Here is a 20,213-nt window from a genome sequence, read left to right as displayed (position 1 = left end):
GTCAGGCCTTTGACTATTCTGAGCAACTTTTTTCTCCTCTCTTCTAATGAGAGAATATTTTTGTTTTATTTTTGGCAGCCAAATAATAAAACAGTTCTTATATGGTTTTCATTGCTTTTATTCCCATCTGACTCTTCATCAGTGCCTTTTTTTCTGATCTCAGAACTAGTCACACCAGGTCACCACTGGCCTGCATTTGGTCCTGGGACAAACTTTATGAAGGATACAGGCAAGCTGGAAAAGAGAGTGACTAGATAACAAAGGGGCTTGCAATCCATGTCATTTAAAAAAAGGTTGAAGAAAATGGAGATTTCTATATGGGAAATAGTAAGGAGGAAGACGTGGCCTAAGGGAGCTGCCTTTGCATTTTTGAAGACTTGTCATGTACATGAATAACAAACAGTGTTCAGCACAGTCTTAAGGGACAGAATTAGACCAAAGAGTGATAACCTATTTTGGAACTGCCTCCAGCAGTGAGTTTTCTAGCTCTGCAGGTGCCTAAGCATAGGCTGCAGACTACCCCTCAGGGCTGCAGAGGCAGGATTCAAGCTATGTTTGCAGAGTTGGAATAAATATAGGCAAGTTTTCCAACTTGAGACACTTCTATACTTAGTTAAATTCCTATGTGTAATATTACTTTCCCTCTCTTCAGCTCAGTGATGTCTGAATTCTCTTAGTACTTTCTTTATATGTGAAACACTGTTCCATATTGTTGTTTAAGATAAAAGTCAGTTTCTAACATTTATATTGAGTGATTAGAAAGAAGTTTTTCCCGTTATCTTCCTCCATAGACTGTGAAATCATGCCTTTATTATGAAACTACAACCATTAGGAACTTTGACCTCATGATAATTGAGAGAATAAAGTGTTTTATGACCTCATTAGAACCTTGACATGTATGTGTGCTCTGTGCACACTATTTTGTTCACAATTTTTCTTGTAGGATTTTTTAAATACCATTTAGATTGTGAAGACTTTGGTTTAGAGAGATTTGATTATATGGACAATCACTTATTTTCCTTTATGCAGCTTCAAAAAAACATTATAAAGTCTTATCAGCTTGAAAAATTTCATTAGAATACTCATTATAAATATGCCAAAGGAAAAATAAACATTTTCATTTTGAGTTCTTAATTTTAAGAACCCTATTTTGTTCAAGTCATAATTCACTCATGACCAAAATTTCTAAGCAAGAGAATTATATGAAAGAAAATGTTTTCATAAATTCATTCTTGAAAATAGCAAGGAATGTTTAATTAAATCTGACTTACCTGAAAGTATAGAGTTCTTTCCATTAGACTATTAACTTAGTAAAATGAAAAGTTTATGCATTGAATGAGAACCAGAGCTTCTTTTTTCTAATGCAATTTTTCTAATACAACACTTATATGAAAAGTTGTTAGGAGTTTTGTTAAGGAATTTAGAGTCTACATGAATTTTACATCATCGAATTTGGAAACAGATTGCCAGCACTGAATTAATTTAGCTTTTTAAACAAAGTGGGTAAGTTTATTGAGACATTTACATATTTTGCTTTTCCATAACTTTCACATATTAAGTCTCAAACTTCAGCAAAATAATATGAACTGGCCAACATGACTGTTGACACTCGATTTGTGGGAATAAATATCAGGCAAAATGCAAACAACTGTTGAATGTGGACAATGCATTTAGAGATACTTCGTTCTTTAGAATTCCATAGCCATGGCCAGGGGCCCGTAAAACGAGAAGTGCATCTCAGCAGAGTGAAAGACTCATTAGAATTCATCTTTTCAGGACTTTTTCGGCTTTAAAAACTCTTTTGAGATAGTGTTTACTCAAGCCTAGGGGATGGCAGGAAGTCGTCTTTACTGAGTCCCCCAGTTTTAAATTTATATGATTTTTGCCTTAAAGATGTGGATGTTAGGGTAGGTTTTTCTTTTTAACTATCTTGCAAGGGCTTGTTCGATTAGAATTACTGAGATGTTCCGAATATCTTTTCTGAATATCCAAGTAATATTCGTTTATCATTGTTCTGCGGCTGTTCAGCCTGTTGGATGGCCAGCAAAGCTAAGACTAGTAAATTGAGTTTTACTTGCTGGCCTCAGAGCGCTCCTACAGTCAGTCGTCTCTTCTCTTGTGCGCCCCCTTCCCCCAAGAGGTAAACAAACGACTGCGGAAACCGAAGGCTGGCACAAATCCTTTTCTGTTTCTGGAGAAACCACTCAGAGCGCATGCTCTTCCGGCGCTGGGTCCGTAGCGCCATTTTCATATCGCAGGGACTGCCCTTTAATTAAGCACGCGGGTAGGAACACCCGGCGTTAAAGTTGTTGGAGCTGTTCCAAAAGCCTCACAGAATCAAGTCAAAGGCTTCTTTGAGATGAACCACTCCCAGCGCTTCAGCTAAGACTGCGTCAAGAAATTCTTTTGTGTTTATTTTCCCCGTGGACAGGTGGCCGTCTCCCCACTCCTCTGTTCCCTCCCCGCCCCGGGGCTGGTCGCGTTCCTCCGCCCCGCCCACCACGGGGACCCGAGCGGTACTAAGCTTGGGCATTTGTGATGATTTTGCGCCCACAGCGGCGACCCAAATGAGAGGACGTGGGGAACCGGATGGGAACGTTTTACCCCGTGAAAACAAAGCACAAGTTAATTCAGAATCCAGTATGTGTAGAGGAAACCAATAGGTGTTCTGAGCTAGGAGGTAGGGCTTTTTTTTTTTTTTTTCCCTCTTTCAGATTTTATTTCTTATAAAGATAGAGATCCATCAGTGGTGGGATGGGCGGTGGTTGAAAGATTAGCTGTAGGTAAGGTGGGGCACCGAGATCCTAGATCTGTAAGAGTGTGCGTGTGCACGCGCGCATGCAAGAGTTTGGAACAAGGGTGAGTGGGGCGAGAGAGGTAGAGAAATGAGAGAGACAGGAGAAAACTCTGGAGTGGGAAGAAGACTCAGTGGGGTTCAGAAAACGAAGGGACGCGGGCTCATCCTTGCCTGAGAAGCCACAGCAGCGCTCTCCGGGACCACTCCCAACAACACCGTTTCATTCATAAGTTTCGGGTCTGGAGGCCCCGCCTGGCTCCTCGGCCCCGGGCCGCGTATCCCGTGCAGCAATTGGTGGACGGCAACAAAGCCTTAGCAACTGGCTCTTAGTGACCCGCGGGGCGCCTGGTAACTGGGGCGCAGGGCCGGCGCGGAGAAAGGAGCTGGGCTGTCCCTTTAAGGGATGGCCGCGGAGCCGTGAAAGTGGAGGGATCTGAGGGAGGGCGGGGAGGAAGGCCTGGGGGCGGACCCAAGGGGGGGAGGAGGAGGAGGAAGAGTTGCTGCTGAAAGGAGGTGGCGAAGGAGGAGCCGCAGCAGCTGCTGCCAGCCGGCGGGCACCGGAGTCCTGCCCGCTGCCTCACGAGTAGCCACGGGCGCGATCGGGGCCAGACGTCTCCTCCTCCATGATCACTTTGGGAGCCGGGGGAAGACTTTGCCCGGCCGTGAGAGCTGGTCTGCGTTTCCCAGGCGCGGCGGCGGTGGAGCAGCGGCAGCAGCCGGGTCCGAATCGGAGTGGCCACAGCCCGGGGCGTGTGCGCCCCGCTCGGAGCGTGCTCGGGTTCCCCACGGAATGTCCCCGGGGCGCCCGGCGCGCTGACCCCCCAGCCGCCTCCGCCTTCGGCGCCTGCTGCCTCTCTCGGGCGGGCTTGGTGTTCGGGACTGCAAGCTTCCCGGCTCCTGGGCAGTGGGGAAGCCCCCGGGGGCGGGTGACCTCAGCTGGCCACGACCCAGCCCTCCCCCGTGCGTATCTCGCTTAAGATGGCAGCGGAGTCAGGGGAACTAATCGGGGCTTGCGAGTTCATGAAAGGTGAGGAGCAGTCGCCCCGCATCCTCCAACCCTCTGTCGACACCCCAGCTCTTCACTTCTCGCCCCTGTGTCCCAACAACTGTCTCCGGCTTCTTCTGGGGCCCCAAGCGTACTACAATCGCTGCGCGCGCTCTTATCCCTTTTCCGTACTATCCTTTCCCCCGAGGACCCCCCGCTTCCGGCTTCTCTGTCTTTCTTGCGTCCCTCGTTCCCTCTGCAGCACTTTCGGAAGGCCTCCCCGCTCGGTAAAGGGACCGCACCGTCCTCTGCCGGGCTCCAGCACGCAGCGGCTCGAGGGGACCCTGCTCCAGGAGATCCTTTCAGTTGCCTTTATCCTACTGTTGCTGGATCTTGGTTTTCGGGACACCTCCAACCACACCCCCCTGTCTCTCCTCCCTTCCTCTTCTTGAAGTCTCCAGAGCTGTAAGGGAGAGTCTCGCCTCTCTCTTCCCCTTCCGCAGAGGTCTGGAGATTTCTGAACCAAACTTGCATCTCCAGTTCAACGGGTACCCTCAGCTTCTACCTGCTCCCGCTGGCCTGAAACCAGGGAGATCTGGGAGCTCTGCACCCCACTGAGTCCCTCAGTCGGGCCCTCGACTCACTTCTGTAATTGATGTGCTCTTGGATCTCTGTGTCTTTCCGGGAGAGATCAGGTTTCTGCAAGAATTCCACGTGTTAATAGGGTCTTTAAATACCGGGTAGCAGTTGTTATTTTGATCCTCGTGTATTAGCACCCCCATACCCCACCAGCTTCCCTGCTTCTCATGTTTTCTCCCGTCTTTTAAACTTGTCTTTCAGATCGGTTATATTTTGCTACTTTAAGGAATAGACCAAAAAGCACAGTAAATACCCACTATTTTTCCATCGATGAGGAGCTGGTCTATGAAAAGTAAGTTTCTATATATTTTTTTAATCTCAGCTATTTAACTTGTTGGCTCTTGGGTAAGGAAATGCTATGCACCTTTATGACAGTTTTATTCTCCTTCCCCAGTGGTGCAAGTAACAAATCCAATTTCTTAGGGTCAGAGGCTGGGGAAGAGGTGCAGGGAAAGTTAAGGTAATTTGAACCTGTCATCACCTCATTCCTTTTAGTCCTCTGTCTGTATTAGTTCTTCCTACCACCACAGTAAACTGCAACTGTAGATTCCTAACACTCCCCAGAGCAGGGCCAGGGAGAGGCACCCTCTATCCTTGCTAGATTCTGTAATAGGCATGTGAATCAGTCACAGGGTATTTATTGGAGCACCTACAGCGTACAGGGCAGTGTGTGTATTACAGGTGCTTCAGCTTTACGGTTCACAAGACTTCTGCTGTATCCCAGGATGTTTTTGTTTGTGCAGCTCATATTTGGAAAGTGGGACTCACTTAGCTGAGTCCCAGTCATATCTATGAGTAAGATTTTACCTGGGTGGTAAATTGCTGCGTTATTTTATTTGAGTGTCTCAAGCATCACTGCATTATTATTTTTTCCCTTTGAGGAAGTGGTATAGGAGTGCTGATTTACATTCTTTGGTTACTTTGGCTTTGTGGGATTAGGATTTAAGAGTGAAAGATGCATGTAGGGAACGGTTTTCTGTGAAAGACTGTTGATCTACATGAAAAAGATTATAGTAGAGTAAACATTTAATTCAAAGAGAGAGGTCTTGATTTAATAAAAGCAACATAATAGTAAGGAATAAGAAGGCTGAGTTGGCTTGATTATGTCCTTTTATTAAAAGACTGGTGTTTCAGGGTAGTCAATATATTCTAACAGAAAATTTTACATTCTTGCTGCTTTAACCATATGTCCAATTACATGAACATAGTTAAATAAACTGTATTCATTATAGAAAGTGTCCTAGGACTTGTGCTGTTAAGGGGGATTTTGGGAGTTCTGCCTAAGGATTTGTGAGTACCACCAGGCGTTCGAAAAGTGAGAGTATTCTAGACCATCCAGAGCATATCTTTTCTTTGAGGGAAAACAATCTTTAATTGTCACTTCATCAGAGGGATTCATGAAACTGATGTCTTCAGGACATTTCTCTTACTGGTGCTGGGAGCAGGATGCTCCTTGAATGACTGAAGCAAAGTGGGAATGAAAGGGCCCTTTGCTGCTGCTCATGAATGCCCAGAGCTGCTGCAGCAAAGAGGTCTGAATCCCTGGTGTCAGATTACAGCTCTGCTCCTAGACAGAATGGAGTACTGCACTGCCTACTCCCTGACCTCAGGTACCTGGATGATGTCACTGCCAGCAGTGTTTCTGGAGTATTCATTCTGTTGTTGTGAATGTGCATTGTTATCGCTTTCTTTTTTGTGTGTAGAGTTTGGGGACCTCTCGCGAGTCTGAGGGTAGGGACAGTGTATTTGCTCTTATGTTCAGTTCTTCAGTGATGTGCTGGAGGTTAATATGTCACTGAATAAACCCCAGGCATTAAGGTCTCAGTTGCTTCTTTTGGGATTGCTAGATAATAGATCTAGATCTAACAGGAAATTACGTTTAGTCGACTAAACACAGTGCTCAGTGGTTTGATTCTGATACTGATATATGAGGAAAGATTTTTGTGTGATTTTAATGTTAGCATTTTAGGATAGGACTTCAAATCACATTCTTCTTATACTGATTCTACTGTATTTCTGTAAAGAAAGACTTGCTGGAAAGACCATCCAGTTTATATTGTGAAATTTTGATGTCATTTGAAACTTTGATAAAGACTTCAGTCTGCTCGGTGTGTACTTCTTTTTGTTTGAGGTGCCCAACTACTGTGCCACAGGAGTAGCTATAGTTCTGATCACCTACAACTCCATTTTTTGGTCACCTTGAACATTATACAGGGTTAGATGATGTAGTGAATACAATGAAGATGGATACACGTTACCTTCACGGAGCTCCAGAAAGACAGGACTGCAGTGAGAGAGAGAAAAGATAACTGCCATAGACTCACATACACCCCTGGGCTGGGGAGAATTCACGGTCGGGGGAGCACATTTGGTTGAGGGGTTCAGAAAAGGCTTCATGGAGGAGTTAAGACTGGCTTGCAGAATGGGCAGAGATGGGAGAGGAGAGATCCCAGAAGCAGGAATAGCAAGGATGAGGAGGGAGGTTCTAGAGTGTCTTCAGGGAATAGTGAGACCTCTGGTTTTTCTGGTGTGTATACAGGTTCAACTTCAGTCTGAAGTTGAAAGGTCAGCTGGGCAGATTGAGTGCCAGGGTTCCCTTAGTATGCCATGGGACTCTCTTGAGGATTTAAGGGCAGTCCAGGGTATGACTGGTCCTATGCTAACTGCAAATAATGGCACATTTCGTCGAGGATTTAAATGCATGTCAGGTGCTCGGTGCTCCACAACTATTAATTTATTTTATTTTCACATTGGTTTTTAGGCAGTTACTGTTATTATCCTTAGTGTGCAAACAACGAGAATAAGGGACAGAGAGGTTAGGTAAATTGCCCAAGGTCACAGAAGTAAGAAGGAGCAGACCTGAAATTTGAAATCGAGCCCCCTAGTTCTGGAGTACATATGTGTGTTCTGTGCTTAGTCGTTCAGTTGTGTTTGACTCTTTGCAACCCTTTGGACTGTAGCCCTCCAGACGCCTCTGTCTGTGGGATTCTCCAGACAAGAATATTGGAGTGGGTTATCGTTTCCTCCTCCAGGGGATCTTCCTGACCCAGGGACTGAACCAAGTCTCCTGTGTCTTCTGCATTGCAGGCAGATCCTTTACCACTGAGCCATCTTTGAAACCCTAGAGGACATATATCTTCTCTCAAAAAATTAATATGATAGCATCATTTTGGATGGATTAGAGAGGAAGTAGAACCCCTTAGAGAAATTCTGAAATGTTCAGGGGGATGAAATAAATGCCTTGATTAGAACTGGTGGCAGTAGTGGTGGAAAGAAGAGCTCTGAATCCATGTGACTTGGCAACAGATCAGGTGCGTGGGTTGGTGCGGTGCTGAGGAAAAAGAGGGGTCCAAGAAGTCTTTAAGACAGCTTGGGTCACAGTGAACCTGCTGGGGCCATTGACTGAAACAAGAAGTAGGGCAGAAGAACTGGCTTTCATGGGGAGATCAGGCGTTCCCTATTGGTCAGGTTGGAGGGAGGGAGTTTATGGGATGTGCACATCAGGGTTGAATATCACATAAATTGGAAGTCCTTAAATTTGGAGGTTTTCCTCCAAAAGATGATAAAGCTGTGAGGATGATGTAATTTCTGGGAGCTAGAGAAAAATATCAAGGGCTGTATTTCATAGGCATGACCAGGATGAGAGGAACCAAGGGAAAGAGGTAGTAATAAGCAGTCGAAAAGATGGATCAACTCTGAAGGAGAGAGAAGAGAGGGGAGAGGAAGAGAGGAACAGATGCAGTGGAATCCATCTCGTCAGCATTGCTTTTAGGATGTATTGAATTAGACCGCAGAGACCTTTGAAGGACGAGTAATATCAGAGTTCTTCTGTGACAGATAGCATATAGTGAGGAAAACTTGGACTATCATATCAGATTGTAATTCTCTAAGGAAAGGAGAGGGCTTCCCTCATGGCTCAGCGGTAAAGAATCTGCCTGCAATGCAGGAGCCTCAGGAGACGCAGGTTCGATCCCTGGGTTAGGAAGATCCCCTGGAGGAGGGCATGGCAACCCACTCCAGTATTCTTGCCTGGAGAATTCCATGGACAGAGGAGCCTGATGGGCCATAGTCCATAGGGTCACAAAGAGTCAGACACGACTGAACCAACTTAGCATGTCTGCAAGGAAAGATTATTAGTATGTGTGATCACACAGGGCCTTATACAGCCCTCTATCTGTGTACTTATTTAGGGAACATGTAAGTGAAATGCTGCCTTTCTGGCTAAATTATCATCCTGGAAATGCAACTGTTATTTTTTGAATTAAATAAACCAACAAATATTTAAATAGTAAGGCTTTGTTCCTCTTAAAGGAACTAAGGGCAAAATTTCTCCCAGCTAAAATTTTAGCACTGATTTCAAGCTGACTTTGCCTGTGGGGTTGTTGGAGTGGGGTGTCCGCTGTAGTGATAGCCCACACCTCTGAGTTGGACCTGGGGAGGCAGTAAAGGCCCTGAAGTTTCTTAATCCTGGTTTGGTAGCTACCAGCCCTGACACCTGTCAGGGAAGGAGGCATAGATTGGCAACCCAGACCCACAGGTGCGTCTGCTACCCGCCCCCCACCCCCAGCAACTGTCCGCGAAGCTAGTGAAGAAGGGTTAACAAAGTGGCCTTATGAGACCCCAACTATCTATTAGAAATGAATTTTCTCTTTGAATTTTAAACAGAAGTTACCACATTAGTATAAAGGCATGAGCAATTTTAGTAAAATGTGGTTGATAATAAAGCATACATTTATCCTTGGGTTATGATTTCACAGATCAGAATTAAAATCAGAGTATAAACTACCACACTTGTGGGGAAAATGTAGCCCCCGAAAAAGGGAGCCTTTTAAAGATTTGTCTGTATTTGATTAAGCTACAAATAATGCACAACTTTCCAGAAAGGCTAGTTCTTTGGTTTTGGAATTGGGCCGTGTAATCCAAATAGAGGCTTACTTTTTATAACTTGGCTCAAATCCCTTTTGGCTTGAAAGTTAGCAAAATCAAATATGTTAATTGCTATAACTTTGTGGGCCCCTCCTAACAGTGATGGGTATAGAGTTGAATGTTTTTGCATAGAAAGGAGACCGTAGAAGTCTTGTCCATTTTCATTTCTTCTGTCTTCGTATTTGCATAGGTACTGAAAATTCAGGAGAGAAGTCTTCATGGACATACTCTGGGAACTGCATATTAAGCAGTTTCTGAAATGATTCAAAGAATTTCACCAAATGTTTTAGCATGGAAGAATGAGCAGCCTCTAATGAGGACTAATTAACTAACTTGAAGATTTAAATAATTTAAAATGTCCAATTTTCATTTAAACTTTATTAAAATGGCCTGGTATTAATACAACTGGTAATTTTGGGATAAATAATTTATAAAAGAATGATTTCTTATATGTAGCTTGCAGCACAGGCTTGAGTTGAAGTGTGAGACTAGGACATCTTTGAGAGAAAGACAGAAAAACTTCTCTTGCCTGGAAATATTGTAGGAATAGAAAATTTAGGTTAGATAGAGGTAGGAAGAAACCCTTTTGGTTTTTTAGTTTTTATTTAGAATTTAATGTGTAACAAGTATGCTAATGTCATGGAAAGCTGAATGCCACCTAAGCATATGAACATACACAGATATACACAGATACGTGATCTTGTATAGAGCCTTGAAAGTGAAAGTTTCTCAGTTGTGTCTGACTCTGTGGCCCATGAACTGTAGCCCATCAGGCACCTCTGTCTGTGAAATTCTTCAAGCAAGAGTACTAGAGTGGGTAGCCGTTGCCTTCTCCAGGGGATCTTCCTGACCCAAGAATCGAACCTGAGTCTCCTGCACTGAGGCAGGTTCTTTACCTTCTCAGCCACCAGGGAAGCCCCTGGGCCTAGAGCCTTAGGCCATCATTTGGTACCTCAAATCTCATTATAAATTGCTATGATATAGACAGAACAGGAGATACAGTTGAATTCAGAGACACGTTTCACCGTGAGAATAAAAATAAAATTACAGCTCCAGCTAATATTTATAGTCCCATGACAAGCTAATATTTATAGTCCTATGACAAGCAATGTTCTTTGTATACATTAACTCAATCTTGGAACAACCCTAGGAGTTAGGTGCTATTATTGTCACCACTTTATGGATGAGGAAACTGAGACCCAGAGAGGATTATATAGAGCTGAAGGTCATTGAGCTAGTAAATTTACCCTGAAGTCACGCTCTTATGCTTCCAGCAAGTTCCCATTTGTCCTGAGCCTGAGGCTGGTAAAGAGGGTGGAGAACAGCTTTGCCCCTCCCTGGTTCATGTGACCCTTCTAACTTGAGTGGTGATGGCTTTGGCAAGGAATGGGCTGCTGACATTGTGTACACCAATTTATGTCCAGGCTGTATTTGGATATGTGTGGTAGTAATTAAAATGTTTTCCCGCAACTCCACTTTTGTGGATATGAATTTGCTTTTTCTCCTTTCAGTGGACTGCCCTGCCTAAAAGAGAGAGAGAAAATAAATTGAGTTAATTATCATTGTATGTTAGTAGGAGAGGTGAAAACAAAAGAAGCCCAGTTTTTATAAGCTTAAGAAAATTCTTTGCAGGCAGACTGTGAAATGTTCTTGTTCCTTAACTGGTGTCACTTAAGATGTAATGATTTTTGCATAGAATTCTCCTAAAAACTCAGAAAACCCTTTAGCTTTTAAAAGATGGTATAGGTTTCTACTTCCTGTTTTCTCCTTTCTCTCATCCTAATCTTGCAGAAATAACACAGTTTTGTTCAGGGCCACTTTTTCCATTCTCTGTTTTGAACACAAGAGTTTTAGGTGTGTGCTTATGTATATGTACCTGTGTATGTAACCAGGATTATTATGCTGTATATGTCATGAGGAAATAGATATCCATATACATTCACCAGTCAGTTCTTAATTCTGTGACCCGCTAGAGTCAACTTTTACTATCAGGATACTGATTTATTAAATACTTGCTATTTTGACCCTTTTGATATTCACAGTGGGGTCGTCGATTTCCGTTCTTCCTAAGGACAAATTGTTACTCAGTTCTTTCAATTTGCTTGAGGCAAGCTTGGTGAAAATGGAAAATGTAACTGAGGTGCTGAGGGCTCAGTTAAGACTGACAGGGCTAGTCTTAATCAGGCCGCCTGAGAAGGGATTCAAGTGGGTTGGAGGAGAATCCTGTGAGGAGCTGTGTGCGGCCAAGTTCTTTGTTGGCCAAGTCACCACAGGGCGGCTTCATTATTGTGTTTGAAGTAGATCCCTAAGACATCAGATGTTCTCATTTGTAAGTTCATAAACATTCCAAAGCCGAAAGTAAATGACTTACACTTAGCCACAGCTTAATGCGTCTTTGTGCTTTAAAGAGAAAGAAAAAAAGACTCTTGACATGTTTTTATGGGAAGTGAAAAAAGCATAATTTAAAAGTTGTAGGTGGTTGGAAATCGAGGAAACAATGCCTTCCTGGGGTTGATACTTTGTACTTCCACTGCAGAGGCATGGGTTTGATCCCTGGTGGGGGAACTAGGATCCCTCATGCCGGCGGGGCCAAAGAAAAAAAATCCCCACTCCCCCCAAAACAAACAAACAAACAAAATATTTAGATGGGATAGATTTTGGTACAGAGCAGTATGCTAATGCTTTGGGGATACACAAATACAGAAAGAAGGAAGTGTAAACAAATACAGTGCAAGGCGAGAAAAGTTATAAACGAATATATTAAAAATCCAAGAAAGGAAGAGATATTACTTCCCAGGATGATAAAGACTTCATAGAGTGATATTTGAACTAGCTTTTGAAGGGTGTATAAGAGTGAAGAGTATATTTTATGATATCTGTGAGGACAAGTGCTGCCTATTTTTGCTCACCACTGTATACATATATCTAGCACGGAGCCTGGCTTAGAGGGTGTACAAAAAATTTTAGCTGAATGAATGAGAGAAGAAGGAAAGAAAGAAAGATTTCAGTGTTGGGGAATAGCAAGATTTTGTTAGGTGAGGCAAAATACTTGAAGTTCAGAGAGGTCATGGGTGAGGCTGGACGCATGAGTGGGGACTGGCTTATGGAAAGCTGTTTGGATCTCAGTTCTGCTGGTTTATGAATGACAGGGAGACTGAACAGATCTCTGCTTAGGATACTCCCGTGACTGGGAGGTGTGGCAAGACTGGATTATGGTTACAGCAAGGGAACAGAAAGGCTAGGTGAGAGAGAGGCTAGAGGGGATGGATTGACTGTATTTGAGGCATTTGAGGGGTCAGGGCAATTGAAGGTTAAGTTCAAGATTTATGGTTTGGGTGACTGGGAGGAAGTGACACCTTAAAGTAGGGCATGTATGTAAATCAGAAGGAGAAGCTACCTTTTTGTTGCTTTGTTTGGGGGATGGGGAAGAGAAATAAAAAGGGGAGTCTACAATGAAAGTAAAAGAGGAGTCATTGTCTTTTGTGATCTTTAAGCAGAAAATAGACAATGCCTGCCCTGGATATCTAGCTATTTGCTTGTTTTAAAAATCTGGGAAGGTGGGTGGGACAGCTGATCTCAAGTTCCTTTCTGGCTCACTGATTTGAAGTGGGCTTAAGTGTGGAGTTCATTGTTTCCTTAAAAAATTTTTAAGCTTTAATTTCAATTTACATTAAAAAGTTGGTTTTGTTAATCGACCCAATACTTCCAGGACCACCAAAGAATCAGATGTTGAATGAGAACCATCAAAAATATTATTTTATTTATTAAAGCATGTAATAATCCCAGTCTTTGACAAACTTGGAATCATCTGGTAAAGCATCACAATTATTTGTGATAGTCAGTGAATTCCTTTATGGAAAACAGTTTCATAAACTATAGTTTTTGAATAAAGTGTTTCATTTATTAATTTAATATTTTGGTGTTAAAAATCTTCATGTCCTATTGATGAACTGAAGAATTTGCTAGTTTGGACATGTTCTTTTATAAAATTTAATTTTCTTTTGAGAACCAGAAGAGATGGTATATTTCAAATTTGCTCTCCTTGCTAGATATACTCTTACAATGCATTTATCTAGTCTTGTCTGGGAATGCGGCATTTCAGTAGGGCAGCTTCTACAAAAAAGATGGAAAATTACATCTTGAAATATCAAAGTAGTTTTATAATTTATGGGAACCTTTCTAAAATGAACCTACATTGTTGCTTTCTTAAAGAATTTACTGATTATGATTTACTTATTTTTTCTGTGAGACTTTATTACTATGAGTACATTGGTTGTACAGTTTCATTGTAATTCAGGTATAGTTTTAGGAGCTCCTAAAGGTGGCTGAGGCAGTAAAGAATCTGCCTGCAATGTGGGAGATCTGGGTTTGATCCCTGGGTTGGAAGATCCCCTGGAGTAGGAAATGGCAACCCGCTCCAGAATTCTTGCCTGGAAAATTCAGTGGGCAGGGAACCCTGGTGGGCTATAGTCCACAGGTTGCAAAGAATGGGACACGATTGAGCACCTGAGTGACTGATCACAGCACAGCACAAGGAATAAAGAGATCTCTGCTTAAGTATCAGATTTGCTAAACATCTTTTATTTGATAAGCATCTTTTATCTTATAGTGTTTTTAATCTAGTTAGTTTTTGTTGATGGATAACTCACTGAGTACTTCCTAGGAGTTACTTACTGTTGGATTGTGTACAATTGCTCAGTTGTGTCTGACTCTTTGAGATCCCGTGGACTGTAGCCCACCAGGCTCCTCTATCCGTGGGATTCTTCAGGCATCCTGGAGTGAGTTGCCATGCCCTTCTCCAGGGGATCTTTCTGGCCCAGGGATAGAACCCAGGTACCCGCATTGTGGGCAGATTCTTTACAGTTTGAGCTATTAGCTTGTGACATTTCTATCAATATACCAGCAGCCACCAATAGTTGCCTCCTGCCTATGGTCTGTCTGATGAGTCTAATATGCTATGGGCATAGAAACCAGATATCACATTTTATTAGCCTTTGGTGCAGTATAAGGCTAAGTAGACTCCAAGTGAGCCAGAGACTCAAATGTTGCTAAAGGACATGGGTTTGTGGCAGGCTTTAAAAGAAATAATATGACTTTGTTTTTTGACTTACTTGTGATTCTCATTTATATTCCTGATTGAGATTTCTGAATTGGGGATCCTTGTGTAACTGATTTCTTATTCTACACATTTCTTTTTCTTTTAAGAGAGTGTGAAATTGATACAGCATTTATCCTTAGTCCTCATAATCAAATGGTTGATCATCTGCAGCTGAATTAATCTGAAAAGCTAAAAGCATTTTATTTTTAATCTAAGTGTGATGCAAAGAAAAAGGGTCAAAAATGTCTCTTCTAGGGAGCTGTGAATAGTAGGATTGTAAAATAGTGCCTTTTCTGTTCTGCCAGACACTTCAGTGTCAAATGTACTTCATTCTATGTGCTCTATAGCAGATTGCCTACAGCTCTAGAAAACTCAAAAGTAAAGTTTTAGGATGATTTTAGCTTGGCAAAACTCTCAGATACCACTGAAGGGGCTGCTAAGCAAAAAAAAAAAAAAGGAGTTGGGATGATGTATAGTTGGGGTGAGTCTTTTTAGACTGGGTGCCACTTTTGGAGCAGGTCACATTTAGAGCAAGCCAGACTCTATGTGACTCTATGGACTGTAGCCCACCAGGTTTCTATGTCCATGGGATTTTCCAGGCAAGAATACTGGAGTGGGTTGCTCTGCCCTCCTCCAGGGGATCTTCCAGACCCAGGGATTGAACCCGCATCCCTGGCATCTCCTGCATTGGCAGGTGGTTTCTATACCACTTGCACCACTTGGGAAACCCTAGTAATGAAGATACAGGCGTAGGGTAGACTGTGGTGGGGGGAGAAATGGGTGTTCCCCAATTCTCCGTGCACTAGAGAGGTGGATGACCTCCCATTCTCTATCCCTTTCCCTGTCCTTTCCTTCTTAGGTTATTTTTTTGTCAATTTTTTTCTGTCTAATCCAGTTTTGTACCCAAAGCCAGTACAATGTGCTACCTGATATCTTTCCCCAGATTTAACCTGTTTTAGAGGGATTAAATGGAAGAAGACAACAGCTTTGCAGATGAACCAATCACATCAACATTTCATTCATTTACTGTGCCATTTCATTCATCTCTGTGCAGGTGCTAGGAATACATTACTGAGCAGATTTTAACTCAACCCTTGTTCTTATGGAGTTAATTGTCTGGTGGGCCTTAGGGAGGCTATTAATGAATATTCAGATATCAGACAGTTTGTAAACTCTCTCAAGGAAAGACCTATGATTCTTTGGAAGCACATAAGAATAGAACCTGGCCTGTAGGATGGAGTGGTGTGTGTATGTGTAAAGTGGGGTGAGGGTAGAGGTGGGGATACAGATGGAAGAGGGATCAGAGAATAATTTCCTGAGGAAGTGTGACTGGAGCTGAGTCCTGAAGGGTAAATGGGTGTTAATTAGGCCAAGGAGGGTAATGTGCTAAGGGCCTGAGGCCGGAATGAAAAGAAGTAGCTTACTTGAAGCTTACTAGTACTGAAATGGAAGTGGTACAAAATGAGGCCCCAAAGAGAAATACGTGGGGGCTACATCATCCTGGCCTCATAGACAAGTTTCAGGGTTTTGGTTTTAATTCCAAGAGTTTAGAGAGGCAATGTGATCATTGCCAGATGTCAGGGTAATTATTTTCCTTTTCAGGGCCTCCCTTGCTTTGTGACATGTGAGGAGGGTTAGTCTTTTATGTACAGGGGATCAGTCACCAATCTGTTTTCTACCAAAGTCACATGTATACTCTCTGCATAGCTCTCTTGCCTTTAATACCTGCCACTGAATAAAGGGGTTAATTTACACTGCTTGAGAATGTTTCTATGGGAGTGAATTTTAATCTTGCCAGTGCATTCCTGAAGAAGTCTTCTTTTGTTTTTATTAATCTGAGACTCAAAGTGGGAGTGTTTAATTAATTGACTTGCTTCAAAAAGGGAAGTCACAGGATTACAGACCTTGGTGCTGAAGGTTCTCTGATATTTAGTCTTGGCTTCGTTGTTGTTGTAGTTCAGTCGCTAAATTGTGTTCCGTTCTACTCTTCACAACCCCATGGACTGCAGCACTCCAGGCTTCCATGCCCTTCATTATCTTCCAGAGTTTGCTCCAATTCATGTTCGTTGAGTCAATGATGCCATCCAACCATCTCATCCCCTGCCACCTCCTTCTCTTTTTGCCCTCAATCTTTCCCATCATCAAAGTCTTCCAGTGAGTCAGCTCTTCACATCAGGTGGCCAGAGTATTAGAGCTTCAGCTTCAGCATCAGTCCTTCCAATGAGTATTCAGGGCTGTTTTTCTTTTTTTTTGAGAAGATACTCAACATCGTTAACCAGTAGGGAAGGAGAAGTAAAGCTGGAGGCGACATCAGGACAGTCCCACTAGAGAGGGGTGAGGACCAGGGCTGCCATGCGTATTCTCTGGGGCTGGGGAGGTCAAGTGGCTCAGCGGCCTGAAACAGTCTGGGGGCTTCTTACAAAGTCACACACGTGTGCTCTACGGCCAAGCCTTAAACAGAGGTGTTTACCCCAGAGCTCACATTCACAGCAAGCTTATCTGTAACAGCCAAGAGCTGGAAGCAACCCAGAGCCCCCCAAGAGGTGCCAGGGAGCCGTGGAACCCCGCTCAGCAGCAAAGAGGAATCATGGGCTCACACGGCAAGCACCCTACAGGAGCGTGCTGGGCACACACGGTCTTCCTCGCAAGCACCCTACAGGAGCATGCTGGGCACACGCGGCCTTCCTCACAAGCACCCACACGAGCGTGCTGGGCACACGCGGCCTTCCTCGCAAGCACCCTACAGGAGCGTGCTGGGCACACGCGGCCTTCCTGGGAAGCACCCACACGAGCGTGCTGGGCACACGCGGCCTTCCTGGCAAGCACCCACACGAGCGTGCTGGGCACATGCGGCCTTCCTGACAAGCACCCACACGAGCGTGCTGGGCACACGCGGCCTTCCTCGCAAGCACCCTACAGGAGCGTGCTGGGCACACGCGGCCTTCCTGGCAAGCACCCACACGAGCGTGCTGGGCACACGCGGCCTTCCTGGCAAGCACCCACACGAGCGTGCTGGGCACACGCGGCCTTCCTGGCAAGCACCCACACGAGCGTGCTGGGCACACGCGGCCTTCCTGGGAAGCACCCACACGAGCGTGCTGGGCACACGCGGCCTTCCTCGCAAGCACCCTACAGGAGCGTGCTGGGCACACGCGGCCTTCCTGGCAAGCACCCACACGAGCGTGCTGGGCACACGCGAGGGCTGTTTTTCTTTAGGATTGACTGGTTTGCTCCCTGGTCAGTCCAGGGGAGTCTCAAGAGTCTTCTCCAGCTCCACAATTTGAAAGCATCAAATTCTCCGAAGCTCAGCCTTCTTTATGATTCAACTCTCAGATCTGCACATGCTTGCTGGAAAAACTATAGCTTTGAATATATGGACCTTTGTCAGCAAAGTGATGTCTCTGCTTTATAATATGCTCTCTAGGTTTGTCACAACGTTCCTTCCAAGGAGTATCTTTTAATTTTATGGCTGTAGTCACTGTCTGCAGTGATTTTTGAAAATAAAATCTGTCACTACTTCCACTTTTTCTCCTTCTCTTTGCCATGAAGTGATGGGACCAGATACCATGATCTTAGTTTTTTGAATGTTGAGTTTCAAGCCAACTTTTTCACTCTCTTCTTTCACCCTCATTAAGAGGCGGCTGTTTAATTCCTCTTCATTTTCTGCCATTAAAGTGATATCACCTGCATGTCTGAGGTTGTTGATATTTCTCCCAGCAATCTCAATTCTAGTTTGTGATTCATCCAGCCCAATATTTCTCATGATGTGCTCTGCATGGAAGTTAAATAAACAGGGTGACAATATACAGCCTTGACATACTCTTTTCCCAATTTGGAACCAGTCTTTTGTTCCATGTCCGATTCTAACTGTTGCTTCTTGACCTGCATACAGGTTTCTCTTTGGCTCTAAGGCAAAGTGGCAGCACTAACGCATTTTACAGAAGCCGCAGCTGGAGCCTCGGGTGGCCCCACTACTTGCCCCAGGTTAATAAGTTAGTAGGTGGAGAAGGGTTCCGCGTATTCCCAGTGTTTTGTATTTGGACGTCCCTACAACCCTGGATGATGCACCAAAAGACAGGAGTGAGAGTTGATGTTGGGATTCTCTCCTTTCTTTGTGATCTCAACAAATGTCAGACTTTATGTAGGTAAATAAATAGTAGTGATGTCAAGTTTTCCTATCTTATAAAGCTTCTCTCTGAACTGTTGGTTTGTTCTCTGGCTATGATGAAAGCACAGTGAATTTCAGGGAGAAAACTGTGAGGGTCTTCCCCTTCTCTGAGGGGGATACTCTGAGGGACATGCCTTCTGAACCCAGACCCAACACACTGAGAGAGCAGAGTGCATCAGTTAGAGTGAGTAGATCTTGAGAGACATTTGAACTGTTGAATAGTTTGTCCAATATGGATAAACAGAATCATGAACTATCTAGACTATTTTAATATATATTCTATAATAGTCATATAGAAATGACTGTGATAGGAAAATGTAATATAATATAATATAATAGGCAGAAAGCTAATTGAGCATTTTCACTCAATAGATGAGAATGTAGAGTTGCAGAGAGGCTAAGACTTCAGCCCAGGGACATTGAGTGGTTCACTTGGGACTAGAACCCCTTGCTTTCCAATGGTCTTTAGTTTTCCATCCATCTGTAGTTGACTGATGTGGGGCTGGGAAGCTTCTTAGATGTGTAGCTTTTCTTCCCTAGGAAGTTGACATCCTTGTGACTGTGGTTTATTATACATGAGCAACAACTCAGAATTGTACTTTGATCTTAGGCTTGTGTTTGCTGAGCGTTTGAGGCCTTTTTGAATTTTAATTGTTGTGAGTTTCAGCTACATACAAGATCTTTTATCATCAGACTGGAGGGATGCTGATAAATTTTAGTAATAGGGGAAATATTAGGTGTAGCGTGTAGCCTAGAGGACTGTGCTGATTAATTTCACCTAAAGTTTGCACATATGTACATACATATACATGCACACATATCACTGTCCTTTGGAGGAGACTGCTGTCTTTAGTGCTTATCAGTGGTAATTATGTTTCCTTGTCTGTCATTGGGTGATGAGCTCCTTGTGGGTAAGGACTGGTGGTCAGCAGGTTCTCAGTGATATTTGAGTAATGGAATGAATGAATAGACGAAACATGTCAGCAGTGCTAAAAAAAAAACAACTGAAGAGTTGGCATGCCTTATAATCATCTTACAGACTTTTAAATATTTTTGGTTTGGACAGTGCCATTTAATTAATATGTTAACTTTTACTGCCTTGCTCAGTAGGTGGGCAAAATTTTGTTTAGTGAGTATTGCTTGGAATATAGTTTTATCTTTTTTGCTGAAGAGTTGAAAATTTTCAGAGGAAACTTCTGATATATAGAAGAAGGTATCAGGAGGGAGGGACATAGGTTTACCCGTGGCTGATTCATGTTGCTGTATGGCAGAGACCAACACAATATTGTAAAGCAATTATGCTCCAATTAAAAAAGAACAGCAGCAGCAAAAAAGATTAAGACACAGCTGTACTGTAAACAAAACAGTGATTCCTCTAGGAACAGGCCCACTGTTAGAGTTTGTTAGAAAATTAGAGTTTGTTAGAAAAGCCAAACACAACCCAAAATAATGATACATCATAATTGTCATGAATCTCCTGAGAAGAGGTAGACGCGTTGGGTATAATACAAATGCTAGGCCCGATTTTTTTTTTTTTTAATTTAATTTTTGGCCACACCCTTGCAGTTTAGGTCCCTGACCTGGTGCCCCTAGCACTGGA

The 20,213-nt window shown here is 43.4% G+C and overlaps 1 protein-coding gene across 2 annotated transcripts in view; it reads left to right on the top strand.

Annotated features, from left to right (window-relative positions):
* The first annotated feature begins 3,322 nt into the window (after positions 1 to 3,322).
* CDC14A (cell division cycle 14A) overlaps positions 3,323 to 20,213 on the top strand; it is a 180,370-nt gene continuing 163,479 nt past the window's right edge. The window contains exons 1-2 of one of the 2 annotated variants that reach the window (XM_061121289.1): positions 3,323 to 3,824; positions 4,623 to 4,713. In XM_061121289.1, the coding sequence (XP_060977272.1) occupies positions 3,776 to 3,824; positions 4,623 to 4,713 (140 nt within the window). In that variant the 5' untranslated portion in view covers positions 3,323 to 3,775. The remainder of the gene's footprint in view (positions 3,825 to 4,622; positions 4,714 to 20,213) is intronic. The other variant, XM_061121290.1, reaches the window with a different exon arrangement.

This window comes from Dama dama, chromosome 20, assembly GCF_033118175.1.
Source record: "Dama dama isolate Ldn47 chromosome 20, ASM3311817v1, whole genome shotgun sequence".
Taxonomy (NCBI): Eukaryota; Metazoa; Chordata; class Mammalia; order Artiodactyla; family Cervidae; genus Dama; species Dama dama.
Note: the sequence above shows the minus strand (reverse complement) of the source record. Positions and strands in the feature narration are given on the sequence as shown.